Source organism: Microtus pennsylvanicus, chromosome 1 (genome assembly GCF_037038515.1).
Source record: "Microtus pennsylvanicus isolate mMicPen1 chromosome 1, mMicPen1.hap1, whole genome shotgun sequence".
NCBI classification, from domain to species: Eukaryota; Metazoa; Chordata; class Mammalia; order Rodentia; family Cricetidae; genus Microtus; species Microtus pennsylvanicus.
The window spans coordinates 114,558,703-114,581,461 of NC_134579.1; the positions used below are offsets into that span (position 1 = coordinate 114,558,703).

At 43.1% G+C, this 22,759-nt stretch overlaps 1 protein-coding gene across 2 annotated transcripts; it reads right to left on the reverse strand.

Annotated features, from left to right (window-relative positions):
• Positions 1–2,020: 2,020 nt before the first annotated feature.
• On the reverse strand, positions 2,021–21,359 carry Rnf34 (ring finger protein 34). Of its 2 annotated transcripts, none has more exons than XM_075979698.1 (6): positions 21,225–21,359; positions 10,615–10,833; positions 7,839–8,246; positions 4,766–4,891; positions 4,332–4,533; positions 2,021–2,931 (listed from the first exon to the last, which is right to left on the reverse strand). In XM_075979698.1, the coding sequence occupies exons 1-6, from the start codon at positions 21,228–21,230 to the stop codon at positions 2,741–2,743; spliced, it is 1,152 nt and encodes a 383-aa protein (XP_075835813.1). In that variant the 5' UTR covers positions 21,231–21,359; the 3' UTR covers positions 2,021–2,740. The 2 variants fall into 2 exon arrangements, with proteins under 2 accessions (XP_075835813.1, XP_075835822.1); XM_075979707.1 differs by having other exon boundaries at positions 20,712–21,323.
• Between the last annotated feature and the right edge of the window lie 1,400 nt (positions 21,360–22,759).

The following is a 22,759-nucleotide window of genomic DNA, read 5'->3' on the forward strand; positions in this document are numbered from 1 at the left end:
GCTGGAGAGATGGCTCAGAGGGTAAGAGCACTGGTTGCTCTTCCAGAGATCCCGAGTTCAATTCCCAGCAACCACATGGTTGCTCACAACCATCTGTAATGAGATCTGGTGCCTTCCTTGCCAGCAGTACATTGTATGCTTAATAAATAAATCTTTTTTTTTTAAAAAGGTACCAAGCCATATGGTTAAACATAGACAAAAATTAGGGTTAATTTAAGTTGTAAGAGCTAGTTAATAATAGGCCTGAGCTAATAGGCCAAGCAGTTTATAATTAGTATAAGCCTCTGTGTGTTTCTTTGGGACTGAATGGTTACAGGACAGGGCAGGACAGAAACTTCTGTCTATACATCTTTCCCTCTAAGAACTGCTTTCATAGTTATCCCCCTCCCCCCCAAACAGTTCTTGCTAAGAATCTGACTTCACACCACATGTACATAGCAGAGCAACATGATATAGTTCCAGACTAGTACACAGGTCACAGTCAGCATCCCCCAAGGAGTACTGAACCATCAAAGAAGATTATATCCCAGTCTCTAGATTTTTGTTGTTACATTTATTTATATATATGATATGCATGCACCCTGGCTCACATGTGGAGGAAGTAGATTCTCTCCTTTCACCAAGAAACTTGAACTCTGGTCATGAGGGTCATGCCAAGTGCCTTTACCTACTGAGCCATTTCAACAGTCCTCTATAGTTTGAGAAGCTTTAGATGAAGCCAGTGTAAACCATATGCTGTAAACAGGTGATCCACAGCTGTTAAAAGTAATGCAAGGACCATAGCCTTGTGAATATACTTGCTATGGTCAATCTGAACTGGTAGACCAGAAAGTGAGGACCCTGATGTTTGTGGAAGATACCATGGTGCCTCAAATTACATTCTTTGCTACTGTGAAGACAAGAATAAGGAGATCTCATTCTATTCTGCTGTGAGCCTTTAGCACTTTATCCATTAGCAGTATGTTATGGACATGGCATGCCAGTTAAAATATGCAGCTTCCAGAAGAAATGTTTACCCTCTGCCCGCCCCCCCAAAAAAAGAAACCAAAGTAAGCAGTCATCCCTGGTGTTCACCATGGACTGGCTCCAAGACCCCTGTCCCACAGATGGGAAAATCCACACATGCTTAATGCTTAAGTCACGTGCATAGTATAGTATTAAATACCTTGTGCACATAATCCTGTGCATTTCACATCATACCCAGATGATTTACAATACGTCATTCAATGTAAAGTAAGGTGAACTGACAGTTCTCAACTCAACCAAAAGCAAACCCTGACTTAAGCTGGCCCTAGAAGATCCTTTCTGCATAAGCTATTGATCTCAAGTTCTCATTTGCTATGTGGACTCTTAAAGGGCTGAAAAAGGAAACCTTAGAGTTAAGAGTTAGATTGGAAATCTGTTGTCTGTCCCTTCCCCCATCCCAGCGCTGTGAGGTAACACGGGGCTTACTGATAACAGTATTATCTCTAGCCATGGCTACACCCTCGGTACTATATATATATATATATATATATATATATATATATATATATATATATATATATATACACTCCTTAGCTGAGATTTTAGACAAAGCTATTAACTTCTCAAAGACTGGCTTCTCCATCCATGTGTGCCAGTATCTATTTTATTTTATTTTTTTTTTTTTGTGGTTTTTCGAGACGGGGTTTCTCTGTGGTTTTGGAGTCTGTCCTGGAACTAGCTCTTGTAGACCAGGCTGGTCTCGAACTCACAGAGATCCGCCTGCCTCTGCCTCCCGAGTGCTGGGATTAAAGGCGTGCGCCACCACCGCCCGGCCAGTATCTATTTTAGACTGATGGTAGGGACTGAGAAAACCATAAAGCATCTAGAACAATACCTTGTCACAGTAAACATGACAATGGTAAGTAATCAGCAAAGATGTCTCTGAAGGCGTCCACATCTCTTCTGAAGAGAGGTGCTAAACCAGGATGCTGATGTCTGTTCATGCTATTTGCAAATAAGTTTGAAACTTAGGGAGACAATATAAACTACAGCAGCCTTTTAATCTAATTTTATTTCTGAAGTTGAAATTACTAGCAGGTAGCACTAAAAATACACCTTCACTATACAAAACAATGTAAACTGATTACATGTTAATAAAGAATTTAGCACACACACACACACTTCTAAGATAAGAAGCTAGATGCAGCCCTTGTTATTAAAAGCTGTACCTGAACAAAAATGGACATATTTATCTGAGGTCCTGGCAGTTGACTAAAGAATGTCAATTGTCTCCCAATTATGTTTAAATGCAGAGATAGCAACAATGTGGAAACTTACATTCATCAAATATTAGCATTTAAAATATATATGACTAATAAAGCGAACATTCAGAGCAGCCACTGCTCAGTGTAGTCCACACTAGCCCACTTGTGAACAATGAGTTCATTTCTAAGAGAGCATAAGTTTCAAACACAGGATAAAGGGGAAATTAAGAGACAGGCCTCCATAGAGCAAGAGCAAATACCCACACTAACAGTCTGACCTCAGCAACTAGTGCCCAGGAGAAACAAGTGATAAAACCCAGCAGAAAGCTGGGAAAGCCATGTGTCCACAGGCATAGGCCTGTCTTAGGATGAACTTTCTGTCCCCAGTCAGTAATGAAAATAATTTTTAAAAATAGTCTCTGCCTTGGAACAGTAAGTTTCCAGTCCTTTACGCACTCAGATGTTTGGGATAGAATCACGGGCGTGTCCCACTGCGAGGGGCCTCAATCTCATGACTTGAAAACATGCACAGCACGCACCACATACTGTCGACAGATGGGACACTCACTCATGCGCTTGCCACACTTGGTGCAGGTGACCATGTGCCCACATTCCAGCAGGACACAGTCAATGACTGCATCCATGCAGATTCGGCACAGGCTGTCGTCTTCCTCATCCTGAAGCTGCATCCGCTCACCGTCTGAAAAGAATAGAGAGCTAGGGCTCTGGAAGTGGCCACTGGCCTTGTTCCCCTACCCATGGTCAAGCAGCCATCTTCTGAGCAACAACCACAGGCCCAGTACCACCCCAGTGCTATACTGAAAGTAGTCTCTTAACCTCCCTACACTTCTTATACTAGATGTGATATGTATCTCAGATTTCTGGAAGAAATATGTGGCTTAGGACCAGCTAAAACATGTTCCATAAATGTTGGCTACTTATTAGGAAAAAGAAATAGGGGCTAGGGATGTAGCTCAGTTGGTAGAGTACCTGCCAGCTTGTGTGAAGTCTTGGCTTTGATTGCTAAGCACGGTATAAGCCAGGCACAACAGTATATGCTTGTAATCCTAGCACTTGGGAAGGTAGAGGCAAGAGGATCATAGGTTCAAGGTCCTCTTTAACTACAGAGTGAATTTGAGACCAGCCTGAGTTACAGGAGACCTTGTCTCAAGTGAAAAAACAAAACAAACAAACAAAAGCAACCTATCAACCCATATCCCTCAATAAGCCACTCAGTAGTCAGGCTACAAGTAGAAGTTTAGCTGGATGTTTCAGCTGTATGGCCATGAAGATGGGACAGTTGCATTTCAGTAAAAGGAACTTTATTCCACAAATAATAAGAAAAACTAGATTCAACAAATGATTGTCTAGCTTACCTGGTAACAGTTGTCTCAAAGCCCATGTAAAATGTAGGACTATTTAGCAGCTCAATAAACTGGCTTACATAACTAACCCAGGGACTAAAAAGATACATTTGTTTTTCTAAAATACCAATCGATTTATTCATTTAATTTTAGGTGTTATAGGTGTTTTGCCTGCATTTATGTCTGTGTATCACTTAAATGCCTGGTTCCCATAGAAACCAGAAGAGGAACAGGGTCCCCTCAATTGAAATAACAGAGTTGGGAGTCTCTACGTAGGCACTGAGAATTAACCTGAGTACTCTAGAAGAAGAGCCAGCAGTTTTTAACTACTAAGCCATCTCCCTAGCCCCAAATCTTTTTTTTAATGGTTTCTATTTTAATAATTTAATTTTAATAATTTCTATTTTAATAATTTAATTTTTTGTGTGCTGGTGTTGTGGCAAGCATGCACTGTTACAGACAGTGGTGAGTTGCATGTGAGTGTGTGAATTGAACACAGGTCTTCAGGAAGAGCAGCCAGTGCTCTCAACCACTGAGTCATTTCTCCATCCCAGTGATTTTTATTTTTGAGATAGGGTCTGACAGCTAGGTACCCTCCTGGTTTAGCTTCCTGAGTACTGGGATCACAGGCATGCACTGCCATGCTAGCTAAATCTGACTTAACTATGGCAACAAACAACCCAGTTTTTAAAGCCCAAGAAAGAATACTCAGGATAAAAAGGAAAATTAAACCTACATGACTTTTGGTTTTCTTCATTCTCTTTGTACAACCGGTTGACTTTTTCTACCAGCTCCCATTTTTCACAACAGCCAGAATAGTTGACAAAGTTCCGAGCCAGGATCTCCTTCAGCTGGCGCACACTCATCCCTTCTACCTCTTCAAGGCTTGACAGGTCGGACAGCGAGGCTCTCACTTTCTTCTTAGAGAGTCCTGGGTTCTGAAATCAGAACATCTGTTACCTTTGTCTCCGCATGTTCAGATGCCTCTCCTATTTTGGTTCAAATGGCTCTGGATGCTCTCCCCAGACTCCTCAGTTCCCTGAGGTGATGTAATATAGTGTTCTACAGCTGAACTAGAAAAAAATGGCCTGTGCTGATCTAGAGGAAGTCTAGCATCTTCCCTTTCTGCCAATACATTTATCAGGAAATGCAGTTTTAAAAGAGTTTTACCTGTTCCTCCAAGTTTTCTTCTTGTTCATCATCATCATCTTCTTCTTCATTGTCATCATCTTCATCTTCATCATCATCATCATCATCATCATCATCTGTGTTGGCTGTAGCTATTTCACTTTGTACCTATATGCATGACAAATCCAACTGATTACTAATCAGGCTTCTCTAATTTTTACTTCTCTCTAGAGAAAAACTATCCACTGATCCTCCTCAAGATTACCTTAGAGCCGGGCGATGGTGGCGCACGCCTTTAATCCCAGCACTCGGGAGGCAGAGGCAGGCAGATCTCTGTTAGTTTGAGACCAGCCTGGTCTACAGAGCTAGTTCCAGGACAGGCTCCAAAGCCACAAAGAAACCCTGTCTCGAAAAACCAAAAAAAAAAAAAGATTACCTTAGAGCCAGGTCAGCAGAGCAAACAGAACATGCCTTTAATCCCAGCACTCGGGAGGCAGAGGCAGGCAAATCTCTGTGAGTTCAGTGCCAGCCTGCTCTACAGAGTTAGTTTCAGGACAACCAGGACTGTTACACAAAGAAACCATGTCTCAAAAAACAAAACAAAAATCCTTGATAAACCGGCTAATGGTGACACACAACTTTAATCCTAGTACTTAGAAGGCAGAGGCAGGTGGATCTCTGAGTTCAAGGCTAGCCTAATCTACAAAATGAGTCCAAGGCAGCCAGGGCTACACAGAGAAACCCTGTCTCAGAAAAAAAAAAAATTCTCAATAATCCACAGTTTTCCTTAGAAAAACAAAAATTCTTTCTATTTTGTATTATATACTTTCTTTCATATATTCTCCTTTGGGGCTGGAGAGATACAGTTTTTTGTTTTTTTTTTAAAGGGAAAGTCTAGCCTGTGCTAGAATTAACTCATTTCCTTCCTGCCTCCACATTCCAAATGCTGGAACTGTAGATGTATACCATTACTCTTTGACCACAGCATATAATAGCTAGGTTGGTTCCAATATCACATATTTCACCCTACAGGCACTACGTTACAACACTGTGCCACCTACCTCTCCCCCAAATGGGGTCATATATCCCAAAAGTAGTACAAGTCAGATATATCTTCATATAATTATGCAAGTTCTCATTTGAGAAAATCATAAAACTCTGGTCCTTGTCTTATGAATTTTTGGATAACAGCTAATCAATCTTCTGGTCTCTGTCCTTTAAGTTGTTTTAGCTTTTGGTTTTCAGATGGAGTTTCCCTAGGTAGCTCTGGCTGTCCTGGATCTCACTCTGTAGACCAGGCTGGCCTTGAAATCACAGAGATAGGTTGTGGTATAGTACTTTAACTAGGGAAAGATGTGTTACATTTGTTTATGCTGTTTTATTTGTTTGTTTGTTTGTTTTGTTTTTCAAGACAGGGTTTCTCTGTAGCTTTGGTTCCTGTCCTGGAACTAGCTCTTGTAGACCAGGCTGGCCTCGAACTCACAGAAATCCACTTGCCTCTGCCTCCCATGTGCTGGGATTAAAAGCATGCGCCACCATTGCCTGGCTTGCTTTGACTGTCTAAGGCACCTGATTGGTCTAATAAAAAGCTGAACAGCCAGTAGGAAGGCAGCAGAAGGATAGACAGGGCTGACAGGAAGAGAGATTTAGTAGGAGGAAGAACCTGGGCTTGAGAAGAGAATGAAGGAGCCGCCAGGGGCAAACCAGGCAGACTCTGAGGAGGACATACAGGATGAAAGAAAGCTTTTTAGCCCTGAGGCAAAACAGAGATGAAGAGAAACAGGTTAAGTTCTAAGAGCCAGTGGGACAAGCACAGGATAAGGCTGAGCATTTCAGACTCATTTATATACAACAAACGTGAATTGCAGCCTTACATGTTATCCAACTATGATGTTCAAGAATATTATTAGGATAGTATTTTTATTTTTTTTTAATTTTATTTATGTTTTATGTATGAGTGCTCTGCATGACAGATGAGGGCATCATATCCTATTATAGATGGTTGTAAACCACAGTGTGGTTGCTGGGAATTGAACTCAGGACCTCAGCCAGTGCTCTTAATTGCTGAGCCATTTCTCCAGCCCAAGATAGTATTCTAATTATACTAAATAAGTACATTTATTTTTGTTACTTAAATTAGGTAATTTTGTAATAGGAGATATAGCATAGTTAAGAGTACTTGCTTAGACTGTGTAATGGTGGTATAGGTCTTTGATCCCAGAATTAAAGAAGCAGAGGCAAGTGGATCTCTGTGAGTTCAAAGCCAGCCTGGTCTACAGAGTGAGTTCCAGGACAGCCTGGGCTACACAGAGAAACCCTGTCTGGAAAAATTAACAAGAGTGCTTGCTTAGTATGAATAAACTCTTGGGTTCAATCCCCAGCACGACCTAACTCAGGTTATAATGATGCACATTTTTGACCCCAGCACTCAAGGGGTGGAGCTGGGAAAACCAGAAGTTCAAAGTCAGGGCTGGGTTGGGGAATAAAGCTCAGATAATTAAAATGCTTGCTGTACAAGGACCCGAGTTCGGGTTCCCAGCACTCACACAAAGGCAAGGTGAAGAGCACATGTTTCGATGCCAGCACTAGAGACAGTAATGGAAGCTTCCCTGAGGCTTTGTGGCCAGATTGCTAGCGGGATCAGTGACTCCGGGTCAGTAAGGGCCCAATCTCACAGATTAAGGTCGAGAACACCTGAGCAAGCAAGACTACATACACATACACACATGAACAGGTCCTCCTCAGCCACAGAGGGAGCTTGAGGCAAACCTGAGGTAGAGACCTTGTCTCAAAATAAGTAAATAAGAGCAAGTCAGAACAATTTCCCTTCATCAAGGTCAACGATTATTAACTATTGATTGTTTCTATAGTCACTGACACTTTAGTTACTACTCCAACAGTTAACTATACAACTTCTATAACTATACAAGACAGGAAACTGAGGACAAGAAACTCATGAGCTACTTCAGACTACACATCAGGCAGACATGCACTGCAGCCCTGGGGATGGAATCTCTGCCATTCATCTAAAGTCACCCAGCACTGTTGATCCCTAGCACATATGGGCAAGAGTGAACACACCAGGCCCTTGGGGTCATCAATGACACCATCCTACCTGTGCCAGAACTTCTGATCTGAAGGTCCCATCTCTGTCCATGAGCTCACCCTGGAAGGAGGACACAGTAGCAGAGGGGGCTGTATAATTTGAAAAAAACGATTGTGTAAAAAAACTAGAAGTCTGGGACCGTGAGGAATTCAGGCTGCTTGAGTCCAGGTCACCCCCTGAAGCTAGTCCACGATGGCACAGTACTAGATCTACCAAGTCTTCCTTCTCCCGACAAGTGTCAGTCGGTATGTTTCTGAGGAGGAGATACTGCCGTAGGTCCTTCACTTTCAGCCGCATCAACTGAGGGCGCTGGAAGGCTGTCTCCTGCAGTAGGTGACAAGTAGAACATCTGCGGAGGTTTCCGTGGGAAACTGAGCAAAAGGAGCAGAAGTCCTTCTTGCAGTCACAGCAGACGTGCTGAAGACAGAACAGACGACACCATCACATACAAGCCACTGTGAAAACACCCTCTTCTTAGGCTTGTCTTAAAACTGAAACCTGGTTCATGTGCAGTCCCCACCATAACAGCCGATTTTCATAAAACCAGTCACCACTAGGGCAGCTTAGAGTCACAAAACTTCAAATACAGCACTTTAAGAAAAATATACGCTCTTGTGTTAATGAATTAAAACATTTCCACCCCTTGGCACAAACATGTAATTAGCAGAACTGAGCTGAGTTGAACCACATGGAACAGAAAGCACAGCCACAAAGCTCTTTTCCTGGTCTTTTCCTATGTGGATAATTTCCTCAGCAAAGAGGAGGAAAAAAGCTTAATATAAAAAGAAAGGAAACTGACCTCTCCAACTTAACCCAAGGACACAGAAGATGCCACTAGCACAGAAATCTGTAGCAACGTGACCCTAATTACAATGTAAGCCATCTTAGAAGAGGGCCTTCGAGAGGACACTCAGATGTGCCCACTCCTGCTCAGTGTATGGCTCCCACAAGCCAACACTCTCCTTTATGTACTTCAAGGGATTATACAGATCAGACTGCATGACCCGTCAAAGTAAAAGTTGTAACCTAAGTGCTTTATGTAAAATCTCCACAAACATTAGTTTATTCATTGCCACTCCCACCCCTAAAACGGGTTTTTTCGCTGTACTCAAACTGGCCTAGGACACTCTATTCTACTCTAAGTAGCCTCACCTGGCCTTGAATTTACAGCAATGACCCTATCTTAGCCTCTTCAGTTCTGAGATGACAGGTAAATTTCAATCACACCCAGCTTCCTTATTTAAAAGTTAAGAATACTGGAGCTAGAGATGGCTCAGTGCTTAAAAGCATTGCTTATCTACAAGATCCAAGTTTAGTTCTCAGCAACCATGTCTGATAGCTCACAAATGCTACTATAGCTCCAGTTCCAGGGTATCTCCCGCTTTCTGGCCTCCTCAGACATCCACATACATGCAGTATCCACTCACAAAGTCACAAATACATAACTATAACAAAGAGGAAGGAAGAAAGCAAACAAAGAAACAAAACAGCCTGGTCTACAGAGCGAGTTCCAGGACAGGCTCCAAAGCCACAGAGAAACGAGAAACCAGAAACCCTGTCTCGAAAAACCAAAAAAAAAAAAAAAAAAAAAAAGAAACAAAGTAACAAAGATGGTCAGGGAACTCATGCATGGTTCAAAGGTTAAGAGTTCTTCCTGCGGCCCTGCAGAGGTGTCACAAATCTTTAATCCCAGCCCTGAAAGAGAGACAGGCAGATCTGTTTGAGGCCAGCCTGGCCTAGAGCAAGTTCCACAAGTTCCAAAGCTACACACAGAAACTCTGTTGAAACAGAGTTCTTCCTGCTCTTCTAAAAGACCTGTATTTGGCTCCCAGCACCCATATTGGGCAGCCTTTTAAGCCCAGCACTCCGGAGGCAGGCAGATCTCTGTGAGTTTGGGACCAGTCTGGTCTACAGATCAAGTTCCAGGACAGGCTCCAAAGCTACAGAGAAACCCTGTCTCGAAAAAAAAAAAAAAACAAAAAACAAAAAAGAATATGGTCAGGTGCTGGAGAGATGGCTCTGGTTAAGAACATTGTCTGATCTTCCAGAGAACCCAGGTTCAATTCCCAGCACCTACATGGTAGCTCACAACTGTCTTTGACTCCAGTTCCAGAGATCCAACACTCTCACACAGATATATATGAAGGCAAAAACACCAATGCATATAAAATAAAAATAAACTTTAAATAGGGGGAAAAAAGAATATGATCAGAGTTTTTCCTATTGGGTTGCCTTGTCCAGCTTTGATGAGGGTATGTGCCTAGCCTTATTGTAACTTGTTGTGTTGTGTTTGGTTGATAACCCCTGGGAGTCAGTCAGTCCTCATCTTTTCTGAAGGGAAAAGGAAGAAGAGTAGATCTGGGAGAAAGGGAGGTGTGGGGGAGGAACTGGGAAAGAGGGAGGGGAAACTGTGGTCAGGATACAAGAAAAGAATAAATAGAGATGGTAGCTAGACAGACAAAGAGAAAGGGACAAAGAGACAGACAGACAGACAGAGTGTGTGGTCAGGAGATAGGAAGAATGTCTCATGCTGTAATCTAATACTTGGCAGAGGCAGAAGGACAGCTGGGCGTTTAAATGAGTATCATCAGGAATGAAGTAAAGATCCACACACCAAAGGCAAACCAGCAAAAACTGATCAGAAAATATGAGCGAGAACTAGAATCTTACTGCATAGATTTCCAAGTGGATTATCTATTCAACATAACTTACAACCAAGAATTATGATCTGTGTCTTGTTTATTTCCCCATGTGTTATTTGTAAGCAACATTTCGTCCAACTCACCTTCTTTCTAAAGACTGAAAATGAAAGCCCACACGCTTTGCAAACTATATTGGGCCCTTCAGTAGCTGCTGGTGGATAGGTGGGAAAGTCAGAGCTTGGTGTAAATCTGAATGGGCCGGTGCTTCCTGGAAATCCCGTCTGCTGACCTCTGACAGCTCCAGTTCCCATGACTTCATTTAGCAGCCCACAGCATGAAGCCCACATAGAAGTAGCACCCGCCTGAAAAAAACCACAAATGCATAGTTTTGTTTTGTTTTGTTTTTTGGTTTTTCGAGACAGGGTTTCTCTGTAGCTTTGGAGCCTGTCCTGGAACTCCCTTTGTAGACCAGGCTGGCCTCGAACTCACAGAGATCCGCCTGCCTCTGCCTCCCGAGTGCTGGGATTATAGGCGTGCGCCACCACCGCCCGGCTACACAAATGCATAGTTTAAAACCAAGCAGAGGAGCTAGAGAGATGGCTCAAAGGTTAAGGACACTGGCTGCTGTTCTTCCAGAGGACCCAGGTTTGAGTCCCAGTACCCACATGTTGGCTCGTACTATCTATAATTCTGGTCCCAGAGGATCTGATGCTCTCTTCTGGCTTTGTAGGGCACCAGGCACACACGAGATACACAGATATATATGTAAGCACAACATCCAAACGCCTTTAATCCCAGCACTCAGGAGGCAATGGCAGGTGAATGTCTGTGAGTTCGGGGCCAGCCTGGTCTACACAGTGAGTGCCAGGACAGGATCCAAAACTACACAAAGAAACCCTGCTTTGAAAAATTAAAAAAAAAAAAAAGGAAAATAAATAAATAAATAAGCCAGAAGTGATGGTGCATGCCTTTAATTCCAGCACTCAGAAGGCAGAAGCAGGCAGATCTCTGAGTTAGAGGCCAGCCTGGTCTAGGAAGTGAATTACAGGACAAAGACAAAGACTCTGTCTCAAAAGTTAATAAATAAAATAAAGCCAAGTGAATGTGGGCTGTCACTTTTCAGAGGTAAGTTTGCCTTAAGTAACCTTGAGATTACAAGGGAACTGTCTCCAATCTATTATCCCCAACACAGTGCTAAATAAGCTTCAAATTCAGGAGCAAGTAGGGGTAAATATTCCAAAAAGCACTTTATTTCCAAGCATCCCTAAGAAGAGACATTCACGTTACCAAAACTGCAAGTCATTGTGAAAGACAATTTTCTGATATTTCCAAACCAAAAAGAAAAATGCATGACAAAAAGAAAAAAAAAGTTGAAGCCAGGCAGTGGAGGTGTATGCCTTTAATCCCAGCACTCTGGAGGCAGAGGCAAGTGGGTCTACACAGTGATTTCCAGGACAGTCTGGCTACAAAGAGAAACTCAGCCTCGAAGGAAAAAAGAAAGAAAGAAAGAAAGAAAGAAAGAAAGAAAGAAAGAAAGAAAGAAAGAAAGAAAGAAAGAAAAACCTGAAACAGCGTCTAGAGGCCCAGGACTCAGATTTGCAATCCTCCCCACCTCAGGTTTCTATATGCCACTATAATGACTCTATGTCAGTCAAGTATGTCCTATATAATGTTGGAGACATGCTAATCCCCTTTAAATGTCAGCTTTTATATGAAATTTAAAGTCCTACAGTGTCTGAGTACTTCCCCTGTTAACTTGGAATATGTACTAGATACTACAGGCCTATTTCTCCACCTATTATTTAACAGAAAGATAAGATATAAAACCATACTCTCATTAACCCTACTGTCTCACTGTTTATTGAGTATAATATGCTAGTTTTTTATTGTTAAACAGCACAGGGAAGGAGGTTGGAGGTTAAGAACACTAGCTGTTCTTCCTGAGTTCAATTCCCAGCAACCACATGGTGGCTCACAACCATCTGTAATGAGATCTGGTGCTCTCTTCTGGCCTGGAGGCATACATGCAGGCAGAACACCATATACGTAATTAATAAATATATCTTTAAAAAAAAACAAAAACTGAAGAATGTAACTCAGTGTCAAAAGTACACTCAGCATGCATGAGGTCCTGGGTTCCATCTTAAGCATGACAAAAAGCAATCAAATGCCAAATAAAGCTCTCTAGGGGTTTTGTTTTTTATTTTTTTTTAATAGGGTCCCTTAATGTAGTTCTAGCTGTCTTGCTTGGAACTTGCTATGGAGACCAGGCCTTGAACCCCCAGAAATCTACCGGAGAGCTGGGATTAAAAGTACGCACCACCACACACACCAGCAGCTCTCCAGATTTGAAAGTATCTCATGCATTTATCTTCCCTTTTGAATTCTACTTTATTTCCCACATTTTTTATAAAGAATATATTCATTTGACATTAAGGGAAGCACTTTTAAGACAAGCTACTCTACCTTTTCAGGATGAAAGCACTAAACATCATTTCCAACGGCCAAAACACTCGACTTCACAAAGTATAAAGGACATTTGCCTCTCCCCTGAATAACTTTCTTTTAGGGTATTTTTGTTTATAACTTGTCTCTTTATTCTCAATAAGAATATGGTTATCACTCACTATACCACCTATAAACTATTTTTATTTTTGTGTTGCTGGGAATACACCCCAGCTCGGCAAACACTATACCAGAAAGCTACAAGTACAGCTTCTGTCTCCTTTATATTAGACTCAGAAATGTTGATAAGCAAGCCTGTTAGAAATAGATACAAATTTTTAAATGTGAAGCTAAAAGCCATTTTCCGGTGCTTAAAGAATAAAACGCACAGTATTTGGGATAGTAGAGGTTTTTGTTTGTTTGTTTGTTTTGGTTTTTGAAGATAGGTTCTCTCTGTAGCCCTCGCTGCACGGTTTGGGAACTTAAATCTGTGGACCAAGTTGACCTTGAACTCGGAGATCTACCCGCCTCTGCCTCCCAAGTCGCGTGCCACCACCACCTGGCTCACATGCCCTACTTAAACATATTCTAGAACCTAGACAATGTGATAAATGGTAGGAGTCAAAGTACCTGAGGTATTAGCTAAAATGGCACCAAACAACACCACGTGTGGCTCCATTTATTTTATCTGTCAAATATTATATCAACTAGCTTAAAAAAAATTGCCGGGGGGCTGAAGAGATGGCTCAGTGGTTAAGAGCATTGCCTGCTCTTCCAAAGGTCCTGAGTTCAATTCCTAGCAACCACATGGTGGCTCACAACCATCTGTAATGAGGTTTGGTGCCCTCTTCTGGCCTGTAGACATACACATAGACAGAATATTGTATACATAATAAATGAATACTTTTTTTTTTTTTAAATTGCCGGGCAGTGGAGGCACACGCCTTTAATCCCAGCACTTGGGAGGCAGAGGAAGGTGGATCTCTGTGAGTTTGAGGTCAGCGTGGTCTACAAGAGCTAGTTCTAGGACAGGAACCAAAGCTACAGCAAAATCCTGTCTCAAAAAACAAACAAACAAAAAACCCTAAAGATTTAAAAACGCAACTTGGAGTACTAATAATGTTCGTACTATTCAGAAGTCATTCAAGTGAAAAAAAAAAAAGAATGTGGTATACAAGATTCAACTGTCTAAGTATCTTCATCACTAATTTAAGGATTATACAGCTTCACATCTGTAATTCTCAAGATAGCGTTGCTTTAAAAAGGCAAGTAAAATAATGAAGAGTCCCTATCTTGGATTTTAGAGCCATAGTTTGCTTATACATAAAAGCACAAAACACCAAACTAACAGTGATTCAAGGAAAAAAAAGATTTGGCCAGAAGTGGTGATACACACTTTTAGTCCCAGCACTTGGGAGGCAGAACTCTGTGAGTTCAAGGCCAACCTGGTCTACAGATAAGAGTTCCAAGACAGAGAAACCATGCTGTCTTGAAAAACCAAAAAGAAGAGAAAGATTTATCAGCAGTCTTCCAAAGAAAGCTACGTGTGCTCTCTTTCACTATCCTCTCGGAGGCAGAGATGGCTTCTCCATCGCTCCAGGTAGTCCTTGCTGCCCTGGAGCTCTCTATGGAGACGCAGGGAGGTGAGGGGATTCAAGATGCATGCTACCATGTCCCACCCAGAGAAAGCTCTTTTAATTAATTAATTTATTAATTTATTTTTTGAGACAAGATCTTACTGTGTAATCCTGGCTTGCCTGGAACTAGCTACACAGACCAAGCTGTCCTCCAATTCATAGAAAGCTACCTATGTATGCATCTGAGTGCTAGGATTAAAGGTGTACACAACAATATACCCAGGAAAGTTCTTTTAAATCTTCAATCTAAAAAAAAAAAAAGTAAATAAAAAAATGTTATGGTGGAAAGGTATCAAAAAAGACGTCACCTCTGGCTTCTAAATACACACATACATGTAAAAACACACCAAAATTTTTTTAAAAATTCAAAAATAAACTGTACTTCTAGTAGAGGGAACAGAGGACCTATTTGAGAGAAAATAAGTACAATTTTAGGTAGATGCCATTATTAGAGGAAAACAATCTAGTCCCATTCCTTCATGTTTCTATGAAAGAGCAGGAATTTCCTTTGCAGTCTCTAGAAAGAAAATAACCAAAAGAACACTAAGAGCTGAGGAGACAGCTCAGGTGGTAAAATGCTTGCCTATGAGCACAATACAAAAACCTATTTTCTACCCCAAGAACCCCGCCCCCCCTTGCGCGCCCACACACACAAACAAAAGCCCATGTGAGGATATAAGGACACAAACCCATAATCTCAGCAACTGGGAGGTGGAGGCGAGAGGATTGGAAGCTCAAAGTCATTCTTAGCTATATAGTAAACTGAGACCAGCTTGGGTTACAGGAGGCACTGTCTCAAAATATTAAGTAAGTAACTCGACGATATAGTCAAAAAGCTGAGCATTTGGTGAATGTATATCCCAGCCTTAGGAAGGAGACAGGCAGATCCTTGAGGCTTGCTGGCCCCCAGGCTTCTTGGCAATCTCCAGGTCACAAAGTGTCCTAGTCACTGTTCTACTGCTGTGAAGAGACACCATGACAACACTTATGGAAGAAAGCGTTTAACTGAGGGCTTGCTTATAGTTTCAGACAGTCCAATATCATCATGGTCCATAGCAGATAGAGACTCTCAACTTGGCAGGGTTTTTGAAACCCTAAAGCCCACGCCCATTGACACATTTCCTTCAAAGCCCACACCTCCTAATCCTTTCAAATAGTGACTAAGCACTCAAATATATGAGCCTATGTGGGTTACAACAGGAACAACCCCCAAAGTTCCCTCTAGCCTATACACACGTATACACTCACATGAACACACATGCAGAGAAGACTTTTAGCTTTCTTTAAACACTTCATTATAAAAAACAAAATAGTCCATGGCTTCCCAGTCAAAAATCTATTGCTGTCACCCTACTTAGTACAATGCAGACCCATATTACTACTTCCAGCCACAAACTACAGGAGAAGGGAAGAAAACAGTGAAAAAGCTAGTTTGTAGCCTCATAAGGATCTGTGAAGTTTGGTCAAACACAGCCAATGAGATATAACCCTGGGGGCTCAGAGGTTAAGAGCACTGGCTGCTCTTCCAGAGGGCCTGAATTCAATTCCCAGCAACCACATGGTGGCTCACAACCATGTCTAATGAGATCTGATGCCCTCTTCTGGCCTACAGACATACATGCAGGCAGAACACTGTATTAATAAATAAATCTTTTTTAAAAAGGAAAGAAAATAGCTTTTGCATTAAGAGAACACTCTTGGCAGTACAGGAAGGGTAGAGCCCACAATGCTCCCTTTTCTAAGAATAGCACCTGCATGCTTCCAACCTATTTGACAGTTCAGAGTTCAAAGGGGGCTGTATGCACTCACTAGTCCTGTCTAGGGTATCCATCATTCCCACCCAGAGAACACGAAAAGCGTAACTTCCACTTCTATATGAAGCCCTGTGTCTTCTGACACCCCAGAACTGAAGTGATTTCTTTAGTAATCTGACCTCCCCTGTACCTGGGAACAGGCGGTTTTAGTTCCAGACCTCTGAGGCTGTACCATCATGTGCTAAGTAATTGCCTCGGCCTGTGAAACTGACCCAGACAATGGTTCTCTGCATGTTAGACTCACCACAAAGCCTTAAAAATTATTCATGCCTGAAGACCTAAGCTTATCCCTAGGGTCCCCATGAGAACCACCTTCCCCAAAGTGTCCTCCAAATGCCACACAAGGGCTGTGGAATACACATGCACAAATAAACAAACATGAAATTTTAAAGGTTTTTAAATGGGGGCCCTCTGATTTTGCTACTCTAGAGTACAGTTTGGGCAACAAAATTTGTTCTTTAACTCCCAAGTAATTCTGATATATAGTCAATGTTTACAAGGTCAAGGCTTTCTGGGTCTGAGTGAAGATTCCTTCTTCCTGCTCAAACAATTTTGGCTAGAAAAGCCTGGGAATGTCACACCATGTGCTCACCCAAGACTTCTCTATTTCTTTGTTGTCAAGGGCGTGCCTCTACTTACCCACTTCCCTTTACAGCTCCCCAGTACTTTCAGAAAGTATTAGGTAGCTATATTAGAATGGCTTAGCTGAGGTTCTGTCAATTTAATCTGATTCTCAAATTAGTTCCCTTTACTGAAATTTAGTGATTTCTTTCATTTTACATACTCTCTGTTCCCAACTGTTTTGTTTTCTTTTTCAATACACAATCTTTCTACATAGTCCCGCTTGTTGTCAGTCTGTAGATCAGTCTGGCCTTGAACGCTGATTCTTCTGCCACTACCTCCTGAGTGCTGAAATAAAAATCGCATGCCATCCTGCTGGAGCTACTTTTCTGTCCTACTGAACTTCCTGTTTTCTTGTGTGAAATCTCTAACCCCAGGAAAACTGGCACTGATGGTCTAGTCTGTCAAAAACAGGCACTGTTAAAAATTTTTTGGTAGCCTTTGATCCCAGCACTCGGGAGGCAGAGGCAGGAGGATCTCTGTGAGTTCAAGTCCAGCCTGGTCTACAAGGAGAGGTCCAGGACAGGCAGGGTTACACAGAGAAACCTTGTCTCGAAAAACAAAACAAAATTATTTTTTGGTCAGCAAGATAGCTCAGAGGATAAAATCATTTGCCACACAAGCTTGATACCCTGAGTTTTAGGCCCTAAACCCACATAAAGGTGGAAGGAGAAAATTAGCTCCACAAAGGTTGTCCTCTCATCTCCATATTCTAGCCAGGGTGGCTTCATGGGCATTCCCTCCTAGCTCCCATAAGCACAATAATAGTAAAGTTAAAAAAAAAAAATGAGGGGCTGGAGAGATGGCTCAGAGGTTAAGAACACTGACTACTCTTCCAGAGGTCCTGAGTTCAATTCCCAGCAACGACATGGTGGCTCACAACCTTCTATAATAAGATCTGATGCCTCCTTCTGGACTGCAGGCAATCATACAGTACTGAACACTGTAAATAATAAATAAATCTTTAAAAATCCAACATCTTTTATCCTTCACTTTCAATTAGAAGAATTTCAAGATGGCTCAGTGATTAGAAGAATCTGAAAGTTCTTCCATATAACATAGTGAGCTCCAAGTCTACATAGTGAGACCCAGTCTCCCAACAGACAGACAGACAGACAGACAGATGTGTGTGTGTTACAGATGGTTGTTCAAGTATTCTGAATGTTTCTAAGAACATTCTAAGAATGGACTCAGCCCTCCCTCTTCCAGTGCCAGTTTTCAAATAATCTCAATGTATGTCTTGTGTGTATATACATGATGTAAAATACACTTAGAATCCCTGAAGCAGGGAAAAGTTTCAAAATACTCAAAAGTTCCCAGCACTTGGGAGGCAGAGGCTGGGCAGATCTCTGTGAGTTCAAGGTCAGCCTGGGCTACAGAGTGAGTTCCAGGACAGGCTCCAAAAATACAGAGAAACCCTGCCTCGAAAAACTAATAAAAGGGGCTGGAGAGATGGCTCGGCAGTTATAAGCACTGACTGCTCTTTCAGAGGACTGGGGTTCAATTCCCAGGACCCACATGGCAGCTCATAAGTGTGTGTAAATCCAGTCCCTGAGCGATCTGAAACCTTCACACCATTGCACATAAAATAAAGTTTCAAAAAAAAGAGGTGGGGGGGAACCAATTAAAAAAATACTCAAAGGTCACAATAAATTTTGACTCTTTTGTTTTTCAAGACAGGGTTTCTCTGTGTAGGTTTGGCTCTCCTGGAACTAGCTCTTGTAGACTAGGCTGGCCTCAAACTCACACCTGGCTCAAATTTTGGCTCTTATACCACAGACCAGCTCAAATTTTTGTTCTTATACTATATACTGTAATCTCTTTTAATGGTTCTATTAAATACAATATTAACCGGCCAGATTAGAGAATGCGGTTTCTGTAATGATTAAATTAAAGACAGGGGTGGGGAAAAGGCAATGAACAGAGGATGAAGTTGTTGCTGGGTATAAAAACTAAATGATTTAAGTCATTTACTTCAGTTAAATATACAGTAGAAATTATAAGAGTCTACTGTGCTGCCAAATGGAATATAATAACATTGTCTTTGCTGGGTGGTGGTGGCGCACACATTTAATCCCAGCACTCGGGAGGCAGAGGTAGACAAATCTCTGTGAGTTTGAAGCCAGCCTGGTCTACAGAGTGAATTCCAGGACAGCCAGACACCATTTTGAAAAACCAAAATAAATAAATAAATAATAAAATAAAGTATTCTAAGTTGCAGTGATATTTTGTAACTACACTGGAAAGTAAAAAAAAAAAAATGGCTCAGTGGTTAAAAGCACTGGCTGCCCTTCCAGAGACCAACTTTGATTCACAGCACCCACATAGTGTCTCACAACTATTAACACCAGTCCCAGGGGTCTGACATCCTCTTCAGACTCCATAGGTATCAGGCATACTCATGGTGCAGACATATATGCATTCATACCTATAGAACAAAATTTAAAAATTTAACAGAACAAAAACCTTAGAGGCTAGAATGATGGCTTAGCAGCTAAGAACACTCACTGCTCCTACAGAGGACATAGGTTGGGTTCCTAGCACCTACAAGGTATCTCACAACCATTGGTAACGCCAGTTCAGGGGATGTAATACCACCTTCTGACCTTTGAGAGCACCAGGCATACAGATGGTGCACATACATATATACAGACAGACAAAACACTCATACACATAAACCTAAGAACATTTTAAAACTCTCACAGTATATTCACCCTTAAAGTTAGTTCCAATACTTCCTACTCCAGACCACACATTTGCAATCCAAGCACTCAGGCAGATCACTCACCAGTTCAAGGATAGCCTACATATTCAGTTCCAGGGCAATCAGAGATACACATTAAGTACACAGTAAGACCCTGTCTCAAAACAAAGTTACCTATTTCAAAAATCTTCCTTGTTCCAGCAGCAAGGGGCTTGTTGTTTTGAAATCAAATCACATGTTGAGCCAGCTGGAACTCTCAATTGTCCTGACTCCAGCCTCTACCTCGCAAATGCTGGGATTACAGGTAAGCAACAATGAAAGCATCATTATTTTTCTTGCTTCTGAGGGTTGGTTACATACACACACATCTTTCATTATTGTGGTTTGTATTGTAGCTACTTGGGATCTGTCTGGGTTTTGTTGTTGTTGTTGTTTGGTTTTTGAAGAAAGGACTTCTAAGTGGTGGCCTCAAACTTGCAGCAATCCTCCTGCTTCCACCTCCGAAACATTGATAACAGGCCTGTGCCCCTGTGCCTACCTTGTCTCCTTTAAGTGGCAAACTCCTTCCTAAAGAGGGGGATTATATTCTCAGTTACCTCTACTCCCTCTTGACTAATACAAAGAAGAAACTGGACAAACAGTTGCTGAATTACTCTAGCCAATTGACACTCTTTCAATCGTCCACAGTAAATCTTAAACTCTTTGTGAAGGTCGAGTTAATCTAGCAGCCCAAAGCCAACAACACTTCTTCGATGAGATTAATACTTAATACAACCGTCTCTGTAGGGAGCGGTATCATCACCTCTTGGTTTGATTTGGGCAAATGAATCAATACCTAAATTGACTGTTGTACACAGACTCTTTAGAACTCTTTGTGATGAAGTTGAGAAAAATCATCTCCCCAAAGTAGGCCAGAATCACGCACACACACCCTCCCCTTTTCTGAAACTTCTATCAGTGATGCTCCCACGCTCTCACTCCCACCTGGGAGAAAGGCTGTCAAATTACTTGCTGCGTACCTAGTGGCGATGCAGACGCAGCCAGCGCTCTAGGTCACGGCCACCGCGGAAGAACTCCTCTGCGGGGCGGACCCCAACCCCTGGCCTCTCTAGCCTCATCACTCCCCGCACCGCTCTCTGCCTTCTGTCCCGTGATGCCCCCCACATCTGGGTTAGCTCAAGGACTCGAGGAGGCAGAGGGCACGGCCGTGGGCAGAAGCACCGAGGCCTGAGGAGAGCTCTAGCGGTTTGAAAAGCTCGGGACCCCGAGAAAAGCACGGGGTCGGGGAACAGGGCCCAGCGGGCTGAGCCCTCAGGGCCACTCGCCTCCTCCTTGGCCAGGCCGCCGGGGGGCGCTGTGGGAGCTCGGGCGGATCCGCTAGCTCGGCCTCCCCGGCAGGAACCGGTCGGGGCGCCCCCCGCAGTGGTGGTCTCTCAGGAAGCCGCCGGGAAACCTGTGCGACGGAGTAAAAGGAGACGCTCCGGGCGCACAGGAGAGGCGAGGAGGGCCTCCCGGCTCCACCAGCCCCTCACCTTCATGGCCGCGACCGCCTCGGCTCGGTCGGCTCTACCCGGGAACTCAGCACCATAGCAGCCTCCTCACACAACAGTCCTCCTTCCTTCTAAGGCGGCGAATGCTGCGCCTCCCGAGGCCGACTGAACGTCCCGACGTAAGGGGCGTGGCCACGTCCGGCTCACGCCCCGGGAAGACGCCAAGCGGCGGCGGGCGAAGCTCACCAATCCGAAGCAGTTCTTCGGGGGGCCGGTCACCAGAGCCAATGAAAAATTGTAGGGAAGGGGCGGGGCCTCGGGCGCAGCCTCGGGAGCGAAGAGGGGCAGGGCAGGGCAGGGCTGGGCGGGGTCCGACGCTTCGGCTCTCCGAGGGGAAGCTCCCGAGACTGAATTGGCTTCCCACTTCCGTGCCTAAGTTCCCCTACGGAGACAGAAAAGAGTGTGATGAGGTGGGAGAAGCGGTTGGTTTGGAGGATTTTGTTCTCACCTGCGGAGCAGGCCCTCGAGGCTTACCCCATTCTCCGAATGTTTTAGATTCCCACATGGTGAGAATCTCTGGTCTCCTCGAGGAGAGGCGTAGGAAGAACCACTAATGAGGTCTATTGAATTAAATTCCCATTTATCTTTTATTTGTCGTTGTTTAGCGTGGAGGGGGGGGGGGGAAGAGAAAAGAGTTTCCCTGACTGTCCTATGCAGACCAGGCTGGCCTCAAACTCAAAGGAGCCGCTTGCCTCTGCCTCCAATTGCCACCACACCTAAGACCAATTGACCTTTGAAATGTTCAACATGACCCAACTCCTAACCCTTTGAAGGAATTCACATGATCCTTTCTAATTGACGTGAGAGGCAGGGAAACAAGTGGCAAATAGTATCAATTTCCTCAACCTCACTGGGTTAAGGCTTTAAATAGTTAGTTTTCCTACACTTCTTTCTCTCACTTCAAAATAATAACTGAAACTTTGCCGGGTGGCAGTGACGCACGCCTTTAATCCTTTAATAAGGGAGCAGAGGCAGGCAGATCTCTGTAAGTTTGAGGCCAGCCTGGTCTACAAGACCGAGTTCCAGAACAGGCTCCAAAGCTACAGAGAAACCCTGTCGAGAGAGGGAGAGAGAGAGAGAGAGAGAGAGGGGAGAGGGGAGAGGGGAGAGGGGAGAAAGGAGAGAAGAGAAAAAACTGACACCTTAGATTTGAAGATGTTAATTCCTTCTTAGTAAAGACCCAGGCAGTTCCACTCCTCGAGACAGGGTTTTTTTTGTGTCCTGGGACTATCCTGGGACTCGCTCAGTAGAGCAGGCTGGCCTGAACTCACACAGATTCACCTGCTTCTGCCTCCTGAGCCCTGAGATTAAAGGTGTGCCACCACCACTGCCTGGTCACTATTACTTAAAAAAAAAAAAAGACAACAACAAAGTCACTTTAAAATTCTTTACCTTGTGTATCTATGCACCATATGTGTGCTGTGACCAAAAGTCAGAAGATGTTGGCTCCCCTGGAACTGAATTACAGGTGGTTGTGAAACATTATGTGAGTGCTAGGAACCACACCCAGCTCCTCT

Bases quoted from the DNA above. Each gene is read 5' to 3' on its own strand.
- Rnf34 (XM_075979698.1), bottom strand. The intron at 8,247-10,614 runs GTGAGTTGGACG...TTCTGTCTTCAG, and splicing joins TTTCAGTCTTTAGAAAGAAG to CACGTCTGCTGTGACTGCAA. The intron at 2,932-4,331 runs GTAGGTTTAATT...TATTCTTTTCAG, and splicing joins TGAAGAAAACCAAAAGTCAT to ACGGTGAGCGGATGCAGCTT.